The sequence below is a fragment of the Magnusiomyces paraingens genome (assembly GCF_902498895.1).
Source record: "Magnusiomyces paraingens strain CBS 517.90 genome assembly, contig: contig3, whole genome shotgun sequence".
Classification (NCBI taxonomy): domain Eukaryota; kingdom Fungi; phylum Ascomycota; class Dipodascomycetes; order Dipodascales; family Dipodascaceae; genus Magnusiomyces; species Magnusiomyces paraingens.
The window spans coordinates 1,225,417-1,237,683 of NW_022474069.1; the positions used below are offsets into that span (position 1 = coordinate 1,225,417).

The window sequence follows — 12,267 nt, forward strand, 5'->3', positions numbered from 1 at the left end:
TAGTTAATACTCTTGATAAGCTCTTCTTTATTTCTTTCTTTCTTTCTTTTTTTTATAATTACAAATTATTGACATCTACTTTAAGTCTTCTTGTAAGGATAAACCACCTCGTCATCCTTGCGCATCCAAATGCTCTTGGTCTTCTTGGTGGGAATATATTCGACAAAAACCTGGTGAGCATACTTCTTCTTGAAAGCACGAATAAACTTGGGATCCCATAGCTCAGATGCAACACCCAAATCTTTACAGCATCGCATCATAGCATTACTCTTGCATCCCTCCGTGGCCGTTGGAATCCCTGACACATCAAAGTAATCCTGCTCACCCCGGGCCACAGCAACAAGCCGGCCATGAGCCACAAGAGCATACTCGCGGGTAATCATTCGTGGGGTAATGAGTGTCTCACTGCGTGGAGCCAACCCCCATCCTCCAGGTCCAAACGCGCGATTGAGCACTCGGCGATACTTAATCTCCGGCAAATAAATCATGCCGTCCGGTTTAATCTCAATTTCGTCCTCAGACACGGGTGCAGAAAGTACTTTAGCCGTTTTCTCGCCAAACGGGGCTGACCCAAGCCCAAGATAACTCCGTGACCAGTCAACCTCAGTAGAGAAGGAAGAGGCAGAGGTAGAAAAAGAAGAAGAAGAAGAAGAAGAAGTTGGCGAGTCTGATAAAGAATAAGGTTGAGTCCCGGAAACGCTGCGTCCAATCGCAATAGGCGAGGCGGCAACGCCGGTAGATGAACCAGTAGGTGCAGATGACGACGGAGCAGCTGCTGTGGAGGACGTTGAGGTAGCTACAGGTTTGGCTGTAGTTGTAGAGGAAGCATTGTTATAGGTACTAGAAGCAGTTCTTGTTGGAGTTGTGGTGGATCGAGGTGTGTATGTGGATTTGGAAGCAGTCGAAGTTGTCGCGGCAGGCTTAGTTGCAATGGTAGACGCGTATCGGCGATAACACAGGCCCAGGTTATGGCGCGCTGAGGGACGTAATCCAAGATATAATGACATTTTTTTATTAGTTTAAAAGATTGAGAAGATTTATATACAATTGATATTAGATGGAATGGCAGTGGACCAGGCAGAAAAAAAAGAAAGAAAAAATTATTATGGGGTGGGTGGTACCTTGATCTGTCAATCTTTACGTCTAAGTCAGACAATAAAAAAATTTTATGTAGAGGACAAAAAAAAAAAAAAGAGAGAAGACGGATTCTAATCAATTTATAGTTTATGAAAAAAAAAAAAATAAAATCAGCAGAGTAGAATTCTTAATGACACAATTTTGTCTAAAATGAATTTTTTTTAAAAAAAAATTTAAAACAGATGAAGCAAGAAGAAGAAGAAGAAGAAGACGTGTTGAAACTGTAAAGATGGGATTTTTATTTATCTGCGATTTAAAAATGGAGTTTAAGAAAACAAGCCTTGTTAAAAAATGAATTAATTAATTAATTAATTAATTAATTATTAAATTATGTAATAATTACTAATGATTATAAAATTATGTGCTTTTCATGAATGAAACGACATAACCCTTCTTTAAGTATTCACGAAATTTAGTTTTTAGTTTTTAGTTTTAGTTTTCATTTTCCTTTTCAGTTTTATCCGGGTTTTATCTTTTTTTTTTATATATTTTTATGGAGTTTTTTTTTCTTACTTGAAATAATAAAAAATAAATGATTTTTTTTGTTTCTTTTTAATATGAATTTTTAAAGATATTTAATTATAAGGATGATTGTTGATTAAACAAATGGAATTCATTAACGACTCACTTTAATAAATATGAAAAAAAAAAATAATACAAAAGTAATATCTTTTTTTTTGGTTTTCTCTTTTCAATAGATACCAAAACAAGTCACTAACGGATTCCATTTGTTTAATCAACAATCATTCTTATAATTAAATATTTTTAAAATTTTTGTGAAATAGCCCATTTAACCATTGTTCAAGATCAAACAATATTCCAGTATTTCTTGATTTAATGTATTAAATGTTTCACCGAAAATTTCAATTGACGAATTATCTAGAAATTTGAACTCGGGAAGACAAGGAACAGGTATATCAGGCTCAAAAACAAGCTTTAAATTTGCCTTAGGATCTTGGTTTGGAAAAAAAGGCTCACCTTGTACATCAAGAGGTTGCAAATTTTCCAATTGGCAGTTTGAAATCGGCGAATTTTCAGTACAAGTTGGATCTCTTGATGGAATCTGAATTAATTGAAAGGCTCGATTTTTTAAAGAGTCAGGAATTGGACACACAATTGAATCAAATGTATTTGGCTCATAAGTAGTCTGACAATACCCTGAGTTGACCCCAAGTTTTGAGTTTGGAAACACCGAATTTCCTAAAGATCCTTGACTCGGATCTACAGGTGTGCATGTATCTTGTTCATCAATCTGCTCCGATGTAATACAGTCAATTTCAACTTCATGATTCAACAATTGTTTATTTTCAGTATTTAGATTTTCTGAAGGTTGATAAATCTGTGAATGGGAATTTTTTTTTGGTGGTTTGACAATAGGAACTTCAATTGGGGCTAATTTATTTTCCAAAATTTTGATTTTGTTGCTCAATTCATCATCTAAGTATGTTAGTTAATATTGTTCTAAAAAAAAAAAAAAAAGAAAAACAGTTTCATTATTTTTGATTTATTGTTAGAAATAACTTACCATGTAAATTTTTTAATTCAGCGATATAGTTTCCAATTGTAATTCGATTATTTCTCTTAGAATATTCTCTGACCATATGACTTATAGAAACATCGGCATTATACTTCTTTAGTTTACTTATGATCTCTTCTAATGAAATCTTTTTTTTTTCATTCAACCAACTTTTCAGTATTATGAGATTAATCAACATTTTTCTTTTTTCTGGAGAAATACCACTTTCGCACTTTTTACAAAATTCAAACTGGTGTTCCTTAACCTCATTTTCTGTCTCAAAATAAACTAGATTTTTGTCTTTCAAAATGTTCTCTTTCTTTCGAGATTTGCAAAATGGTCTGCAAGCTGTTTTACCATTAATTTTTGCATAATACCCCTTATACTGAATACTTCTATTCAGAATTGCTGTAAGAAACTCCGGGTTTTCGTGAAGATACTTCAAAGACATCGACAATGATATTTTTTTTTCTCAGGCTCTCAAGTATTTTTCTTAGACTATCATGATATCAAAAATCTAAAAAAAAAAAAAAAGTATTTTGGATACCTCAATTTTTTTATATAATTCTTTTCAAGAATGTAATAATACTTTACTTAATACCATTTCTAACTTCTAATTTAAAATTATTTGTCACACAAGACTTCCCCAATTACCATTAATAGTAATCAGATAAGAATATTCTTATTTGGTTTCAATCATCAAATATACCTTAAAAAATTCATAAAAGGTGCGCAGGAGTTTTTTTAGGCTAGACTGTACAAATTGATAAATGTTATTTGTTTTTATTTCTTTCTGGAGTCATAATTATAAATTTAAATAAAAAATACCTCTTTTTTTTCTTTTTAAGCTAATATTCTTATAAAAGTTTCTTAAAATCAAGCCTCAATTCATTAGTGGAACCAATTACATATTTAAATATTTGCATGTATTTTTAAAAATATCTTTTACATAATTATGTGTGCAAACCAATATTTATTCTGTTGGTTGATTGACAACGAAGATAATAAGTCTTTTTTATGCTTTCGAATTAATTTATTTTATTCCAAAAGTTGAAAGACTACATCTTGAATTTTTTTTCTTTTTTTTTAAAAAAAAAAAAATTTACACATGATTGTGATTAGTTTGTGTCCTCTTTTTTTTCTAAGTTTAAAAGTGCTTTTACGGTAAAGTAAAAAACTTAAAAGGAATAAGGCGCTGATTACCCGAGTCTCGGTGGTTTGAAACACATCTTTCAAATTAACAAAAAATGTGTCCCATTTAGGAATTTATCTAAAACCAAATTGCAAACTTTTTCTAAGAAACTAATTTGATAAATATAGGGTCTATACAATCCACTCAATCCACAATATAATTCATATATGGAAATCATGCTATCAAAAAACAAAAAACAAAAAACAAAAAATAAAAATAAATTGACTTGACTTGACTTGACTTAGTCCAAAGACAAATCTTCAAAAAAATCAGAGACTTTACTATTTCCCAATCTCCTTTTATTTTCTTTTACAAGATCACCAAGCCCCGCTTCTTTGAAGGGCTCTACCAAATGACTGTTGATGTCGACGTCTAGATCTCGCGTAAGAACATCTTCAAAGACACCATTGATGTCAATGCGGCAGGCGACGTATGGATCATAAACATAATTTATCTCGTCTCGTACACCTAACTCGTTTAAGTTATCAAGATGAATAAAATAAGCAGGATTAGCAACCCTTTCCAAAGGAACAACAAAAACCTTATCGTAAACTACTTCACGTTTATACCAGTAGCTACAACGGACCAGTTTCTCGGCTGGTTCACTTGTCAATTTGTTACGTTTGGAATAAACATATCGAATTGGAAGTGGAACAACAACAATGAATGTTTGATTATATCTGCCGTATTTTGGTTTAGCAGCTTGGCTTTGTGTTTGACTTTTAACCTTAATGTCATAGCACTCCACAATATCCAACAGTTTGCAGTATTGAAAACTTTCTGTTGCTACTGTCAGATCAGAGTGAGATGGGTGAAGGCGAACCAAATCACCAAGTTTGATGGTAATATCATAGCCTGTAAACGTGATAGACTTGAAACGGCAGTTGTTCTGCTCCTTCAATTTAAAAGATGTTTCCTCTAAGGTAAGTCCCTTTGATCTTAACTCCTCGTGTATCTGTCTCTCGACAATGCCTTGGTAAGACTTAAAGGTTGAGTCTATAGTACGACCGAATGGTTTCGCTTCCATGGAAAATTTGGTGGAGCCTATGCGAATAGCATTTTCAACGGAATTCATAAGGCATTGAGCAATAGTGAGCAATTGTTGGTGCTTAGCCTGAGACGTGACAAATTCCGAAATTTCAGAAGTTTTACTTGTGACATCTTCGTTATATTCCTCATAGCTATCCACAGTGTAACCGCTAAATTGTGACAGAGGTCCAACCATAGCAATAATATCAGCTGTATGAGTGCACAAATGAATGGGCAAGGTGCAAAGAGGGAAGTTGTCCTTGTAGCCATGAGTAATAGTGAACTCGTAATCTCTAACGAGTGTTTCAAAACTTTTCCCAATGCCATCCAAATGGGATCTTTTAATAATTTTCCCATTTGCAATTTTTATCATAATAGAAAAGTCCGCAAATATATCCCAAATATCAAGGGTTTTAGAGGATTCTTCACGAAAAACATCATTGAATTGTAACTGGTGATGGACAATAGGCATAAGATAGCACAAAACCTCTAGTTGAGCAGTCTTAATCCCGTCAAATTGGCCACGAGCAAATCTTGTTGATTTAAATTCAGAGCCCAGAAAGATGGTGTCGAAACTTTGATTCACAGTCATGAGTATTCTTTTGAAAATCTTTTTCTCCATCACTGAAAAAGTGAATTCCCTCAAATCAGAATTTACTATTTGGTCGTTAATAGATTCAGTACTGATTTGATAAAACATAAGAGTTATATTTTCAAAAAATATATTCATGGGATCAAAAGGGAAAGAGTGAGGAAAGGAGATCGTTTTTAAATGGACAACCGCTGAGTGCGCCCAAAATCCCAAATCACTCTTCTCTGCTGAGGTAGGCTGATGAAATCTCCCAGAATTTTGTCGGAGACTTTCAAGAACTGGCTCGACTGTATTTAAGTACCATTGCTTATCATAAGGTTGATGCAAAGAATTTTTACCTTCAGAATCAGAAGGTCTAGCTGTGAGAACTCCCCTCTTGTCGTTTGTATCAATGCTCTTAGGTATAGAGCAGTACAAACAAGGTCGAACAGCTGTTGGTCCGCTGTGCCCCATTGCCAAGGTAATAGCCGGTATATCTCCTCCAAATGCTTGAAGATGAACGTAAACTCGGACCATTTCCTTTAAATTAGCGTCATAGGTGTGAAACCCAACATCAGAAAGAGTTTTAAAATGATCTGCAATAATCATATAGAAAGCGCTGACGTCGCTTTCCCCTACAGGAAACCTGCTGTCAAAATTGATATTCTCTACTTTATCACGAAGATTGTTTTTTTCCTCATGAGAAGTAGGGTAGGCATAAATCGTCACTCGATTATTTTTTTTTACACGCTCACTTTGTGGAAGATTGTCGATAAGAGCAATAATGACATTATATTTGGTGGTGGCTGAAGTAAAGAGAGAGAATTGGTCGCTAAAAAGTGAAACATAAACATGTAAATCGCTTTTACCAGCAGTTTCAAAGCAACGATCCTTAAATAGGTTTCCTTGTGCAAAACTGTCTATTACACTTGGATCATTTTTGCTAGGACCTACCCTCATCATTTTAGCAGTTATGGGGTCTTTAAGAGCTAATACTAAATAAGGTATAATACCATTGAAGTAAGTCTTACTAGTGGGAATACTTTCACAGTTTTCAATTGGGCACTTTGGAAGAGTAGCAGATTCATTGAACAAAGGATAATGGCCATGACTGCATACTTTTATGAAGCCAGGTAAAGGAACACCCATGTAAGGCATCACTAAGTCATTTATTTTAATGGGTTTCATGTTGTTAAGGATGCTTGCAAACTCCTTGATGATATCGTTCATCTCCATTAGAGACTGATATGAAATTTGTTTGATTACCGAGTCATAAGTCTGAAGAGAGGATCGGTTTAGATAGAATTCTACCATGAGAAAAAACCTAGCAGCTTGAAGGTTTTCATCTCCACTTTTAAAGATCTTGTTAAACCTGTTTATGGTGGTTAGCAAAGTTGCGACAAATTTATGGTAGCTTGCCAAAACATCGGCAGGATTTCGAGACTTCATTTTTAAGAAACTATCTTGAGAATCATGTGATAGATGGCGAATTTCGTTTTCATCATTGTCTTCGTCTTCGTCTTCGTCTCCATCTTCATCCTCATCAGAGTAGTCGATTTCGGAACAAAAAAAAGAGTCTAGAAAAGTTAGCAGAGTAAAAATAAAATAATGTAATAAAACCTACTATCAGTACTTGAATTTTCATCAAATGAATCAGAGTCAGATAAATTTATCGAAAGGATATCCCTCACTGGGGGCAACGGCCTTGGGTGATAATGTTTATTACGTGCAGAGGGTATTGATGAAGAAATACTGGTTTCAGGTTGTTCATTTTGATACTGGTTTCGAATGTTTGTAGTATTAGAAGACAAAAATTGATCATTTTTATTAGTATTAGACGAAATAGGAGTAAAATTTCTGTTAAAGTTTGAATAGGATTCTGAAGTTGAAGACAAAGGTATTTGTCGAATACCAGGAATTTCTTGTCGCTGAGTATTTGAAGAAATAAATTGTTGTTGAAATTGAGGAACCGGATTTTGAGGAAAAGGTGGCTGCTGAATTGAAGAATCTAGATTTTGAGGAAGAAGTTGTAGTGGAGGTTGGTTTCTTGAATCAACCAATGGATTAGTAGCAATAGAACCATGGGGCAAAGTAGAAGAATTTTTATCTTGAGGGTTCATTGCACGCAATGATTTTGTAGGATTTTTTTCTTTTTCTGTTTGATTTCACAAAAATATAAGTGCAGTCTTGCTTCCAGTGTATTTTAAATAATATTATAACTAAGTTATAAAAAGTAGTTATTGAATTAAAATAATAGTCTAGATATAAATAATTAGATTTCATATTCACGTAGGCTCAGCTTCTCACCATTCTCACTGTTCTCACCTTTCACCTTTGATCTTAAGATAGGCTCAGTTTCTTCTAGAGTTTGTGTTATGTCATAACGTGCTGTACAAATTGTGGTGGTGATACTTATGGTTCTTGAGATGTTTCTTTTTGAAATAAATAATCAGTATGATGTAGGGTTACCCGGCTTCACAACAACCACCCAGTGACTCCCAGTGTTGAACAGAGTCCTAATAAAAGGACTAGAATCTATAGCAATAGAAAGCACAAAATGGGGATTCCCCTGCGGTATATCGCATTGGAGGGAAAAGAGTCACCAGATTCAGTGTCCGGCATCATTCTACACTAATCTAGTCAAAAAAAAAGTGCATTCAGTTGTGTACGTTCGAAATGTATTATGCCTGTAAATCAAAGTGAAGCTTATTTAAAATAAAAAAATAAAAGAATCTCCGACACGGGGAATCGAACCCCGATTTCCACGGTGAGAGCGTGAGGTGATAACCATTACACTATATCGGATATCGTTAATGTCAAAATTTAAAAACCTCTATTTCCTTCCTTTCTTTTATTTTTCTAAAAAAACTTAAAATATTAATTTGGCTTTTAGTGGGAAAGGGCTGGATGGTGTAAAGGATAACACGTTCGCTCGAAAGCGGAAGATACTGGGTTCGATTCCCAGAATACCCCCTTTTCCTGAGGATGTGTACGGGAGTATACACCTAGACTGAAAAACCATAGGCTACCCTGGTTACAGGAATGCCGACTCTTCCGTACAGTCTAAATAGCCTGCAGGTGATTGCGGGCCGTATCTCTGACGGAAGAGATTAAGAAATACATGGGCGTCCGTGAAGATAAGTGGAAATGGGTTGGGAAGGTTTTGGGACCGACAGACTGGTTCTCCCTGTTCCTCGTAAGCTGGCATCAGGGCCCATCTTCCGGGCTACCGGAGACGCACAGAACAGAAACCACCCGTACTAAAAAGGTACAAATGAAAACCGGCAAGTCACATAGTCAGACAATAAAAGGATAGCGCAGATGCTGATGTTATATAGTTCTATAACCCTTGAATAAAAACAAACAAACAAACAAACAATTTGGCTTTTATTCCCAGAATACCCCCTTTTCCTGAGGATGTGTACGGGAGTATACACCTAGACTGAAAACCATAGGCTACCCTGGTTACAGGAATGCCGACTCTTCCGTACAGTCTAAATAGCCTGCAGGTGATTGCGGGCCGTATCTCTGACGGAAGAGATTAAGAAATACATGGGCGTCCGTGAAGATAAGTGGAAATGGGTTGGGAAGGTTTTGGGACCGACAGACTGGTTCTCCCTGTTCCTCGTAAGCTGGCATCAGGGCCCATCTTCCGGGCTACCGGAGACGCACAGAACAGAAACCACCAGTACTAAAAAGGTACAAATGAAAACCGGCAAGTCACATAGTCAGACAATAAAAGGATAGCGCAGATGCTGATGTTATATAGTTCTATAACCCTTGAATAAAAACAAACAAACAAACATAATTTGGCTTTTACCCCCTGTTCCTCGTAAGCTGGCATCAGGACTTATTTTCGGGCTGTTGGAGATGCAATGTTGAAGGCAAAATTAAAAGTTTATTATCAAAATGAAAAAATATATAGTATGGACAAGAAGGATAGCGCAGATGCTGATGTTATATAATTCTATAACCCTTGAATAAAAACAAACAAACAAACAAACAATTTGGCTTTTATATAATTCTTTAACCCTTGAATAAAAACAAACAAACAAAACAAACAAATTTGGCTTGTTTCTCATAAGCTGGAATCAGAATTTATTTTCGGGATGTTGGAGATGCAATGTTGAAGCCAAAATTAAAAGTTTATTATCAAAATGAAAAGATATATAGTATGGACAAGAAGGATAGCGCAGATGCTAATGTTATATAATTCTATAACCCTTGAATAAAAACAAACAAACAAACAATAAATTTGGCTTGAAGTTAATTAAAACAAGTGCAAATAATTTAAAAAAATTGGTATTTGATCCCTTTTTTTGATCTGGAGTCAAAACTTATTTTTAGGTTCTTGGAGAAATAATGTTAAAGTCAAATTAAAAGTTTATTATGAAAACGAAAATATATAACTTAAGTTATTTATGCATCTATGTTACTAGATATGTGGCGGCAAAAAAAAGGGATACCGAACTCAACTTGTGAATTCTGCTATTTTCCAACATGTTTAAAAGTTTTGTATAGTTTAAAAATTATAGCGAATAGATGAAGTTTTGAAATTAATTGATATTATGGCATAACTTATATAATTTCAATTTTCACCTACGCATTTTTCTTTAAACTCACAACAACTAAATATCAATATTGTGTTGCAAAAAAAATCTTATCCAGAAACTTAAAACTAAAAAGGTATTGGATTTATTTCTTCCTTCATTTTTTTAGCTGCCTGTTACAGTGGAATTTGCATATCAGACAATTCATCATGATCGGCATCAAAATAAAAATAAAATTGGTACGCAGCCAATGAATCGCATCACTATTGGTGGGGTATTTGAATAACCCTGGAGTGTTGGTCATTTCAAACTTGATATGATTTATAAACCAACCATCCCTTAAAATTATTGAACAGAAAAAAAAAAAAATGTCAGACCCCCCCAACAACAACCAAACCACGTTTAGTGGCGGCGACCCCCCTGCCGACAATAATTATACCGACAATAATAATGAACAGACTAATATTAATGATATGCAAAAAATTATTGCTGTTGAACTGAAGGAGAAAGAAAGTTCTCATTCCAGAGGACCTCATTCTCATGAAGCTCATCACATCAAACCCTCGACAAAAATCCAAAAAAATAATGAAAAACCAGACTCCCATAAAAAAATTGAAACTATCCACAAAAAGCTTGAATCGAATGATAAGCATAACGCTTCTTCAAACCACGAAACCCCCGTTGAAACCCCTATTGTGAATGTTGGTCCAACCTTGAACCCTACCTTTGACTCCTCACCAGATGGTGGTGATGTTGAAATTGACGCAACACCATCACGTGACATGGATGTTCTCATGCCGGATGCAAATCCATTTGGTGATAATTCTGAAGCCTGGGAATACATCTTAAAACTTAAGGATGTATTTCTGGTTGAATTGTCTATTGTTAAAGAAGACTTGAGTATTACAATTGAAGATTGGGAAATAAAATTTCAAAATCTTGAACTTAAAAACAATGAGTTAGCTAAACAACTCATTGCTTTGACCGAAAAGCTTAAAGCTTCAGAAGGACAAGTGAATTCTCTTCGCTCAGAACTTGATGTTTTGAGAAACAATCAGGTTCACACAGAAGTTAAACATGTAATGTTTGAAAAACTCAAAAAGGAAGTTAAAGATAATAAGGATCATTGCGATAAAGTGAAACATAAAGCTGATGAAATAGCTAAGATGACTCTTCAAGATTTGTCTCAAGAAAAAGCAAGAAACAAAAGAATTATCGACACTGAAATCAAGGAATTCAAAGAAATGACCAACAATCTTGAGAAAAGAGTTGATAATATGGAATACAAAGTTGGAACTATTTCAACTAAGGCTGATTTAACTACCAAAGAACTTAGCTACGCAAAAAAGGAAATCAAGAGCGCGGTAAGAAAAGTCGACACTTTGCCTTTTGCTTTGACCCCTAAAACCCCAAATGGAACAACTCCAAAGTTGAAAGACATTATGAAGGCTCAAAAACAACACCGTGAAACTAAAGTTGATGAAGACAAACCCACTTTTAGAGTGTGCATAAGAATTCCAGATACCATGAAAAGAGTTAATATCCCTGCGATTGGAAAGAAAATTGATGCGGTTGCACAAAAGCCGGTGGCTCAGGAAATAGGCTATACTGTCAAAGGGCATTTATATGTTCAACTTAATGACAAAGATTTTGCTGATAAAGCTGCAGAATGGATCCCCAAAGTTGACCCTACTTATTCAGTGCTTGACACAGATTCTTGGTACAAGGCTGTACTTCAGGAAATACCTAATACGGCATCGATTGAAGACTTGAAAGAAACTCTCTACAATTTTAATGATTACCATATTGTTTTGAATACCGAACCCAAAATCATTAGCAGAAACCAATTTACCCAAACAGCATTGGTTTCATTCAGAAATGCCCAAGACTATGCAAAGTGTGCTGATAATCTTATTATCCAGTACACAAAAGTTAAAGTTAGACCTTTTATTAGCAGGAAAAAAACTCCTGAAGAACTCCAAGCTATGCGTAATAAGATACGATTATTGAAAAATGAATCAGACAAAAAGGATAATGAGGCCCATCCTGTTTCCACTGACGACTCACAAGATGAACCGATGAAAGAAACAAATATTGAAGAACTAGATGAATCCAATGAGGAAGAAAACGAAAACAATTCTAATACATCCAATGAATTATAAAGTATTCCAACTCAATTGTCATAAATCGAAATCTATTACTGAAACTATCTTAGATAAAAAAGAACCTGATATCTTGTTATTACAAGAACCTTACTTTAACAACTATGGGC

The 12,267-nt window shown here is 34.8% G+C and overlaps 4 protein-coding genes across 4 annotated transcripts; 1 reads left to right on the plus strand and 3 right to left on the minus strand.

The window, feature by feature from the left end:
• Window positions 1–80: 80 nt before the first annotated feature.
• SAPINGB_P003678 (uncharacterized protein) lies at window positions 81–1,007 on the minus strand (the record flags this gene model as incomplete). The annotated part of the gene is made up of 1 exon (XM_031998394.1): window positions 81–1,007. One exon carries the CDS (start codon window positions 1,005–1,007, stop codon window positions 81–83), a length of 927 nt encoding a protein of 308 aa, XP_031854285.1.
• Window positions 1,008–1,927: 920 nt separating this feature from the next.
• On the minus strand, window positions 1,928–2,738 carry SAPINGB_P003679 (uncharacterized protein; the record flags this gene model as incomplete). The annotated part of the gene is made up of 2 exons (XM_031998395.1): window positions 1,928–2,574; window positions 2,663–2,738. 2 exons carry the CDS (start codon window positions 2,736–2,738, stop codon window positions 1,928–1,930), a joined length of 723 nt encoding a protein of 240 aa, XP_031854286.1.
• A 1,348-nt stretch (window positions 2,739–4,086) lies between these two features.
• SAPINGB_P003680 (uncharacterized protein) lies at window positions 4,087–7,565 on the minus strand (the record flags this gene model as incomplete). The annotated part of the gene is made up of 2 exons (XM_031998396.1): window positions 4,087–7,022; window positions 7,070–7,565. The coding sequence occupies 2 exons, from the start codon at window positions 7,563–7,565 to the stop codon at window positions 4,087–4,089; spliced, it is 3,432 nt and encodes a 1,143-aa protein (XP_031854287.1).
• Window positions 7,566–10,363: 2,798 nt separating this feature from the next.
• SAPINGB_P003681 (uncharacterized protein) lies at window positions 10,364–12,157 on the plus strand (the record flags this gene model as incomplete). The annotated part of the gene is made up of 1 exon (XM_031998397.1): window positions 10,364–12,157. One exon carries the CDS (start codon window positions 10,364–10,366, stop codon window positions 12,155–12,157), a length of 1,794 nt encoding a protein of 597 aa, XP_031854288.1.
• Window positions 12,158–12,267: the final 110 nt, after the last annotated feature.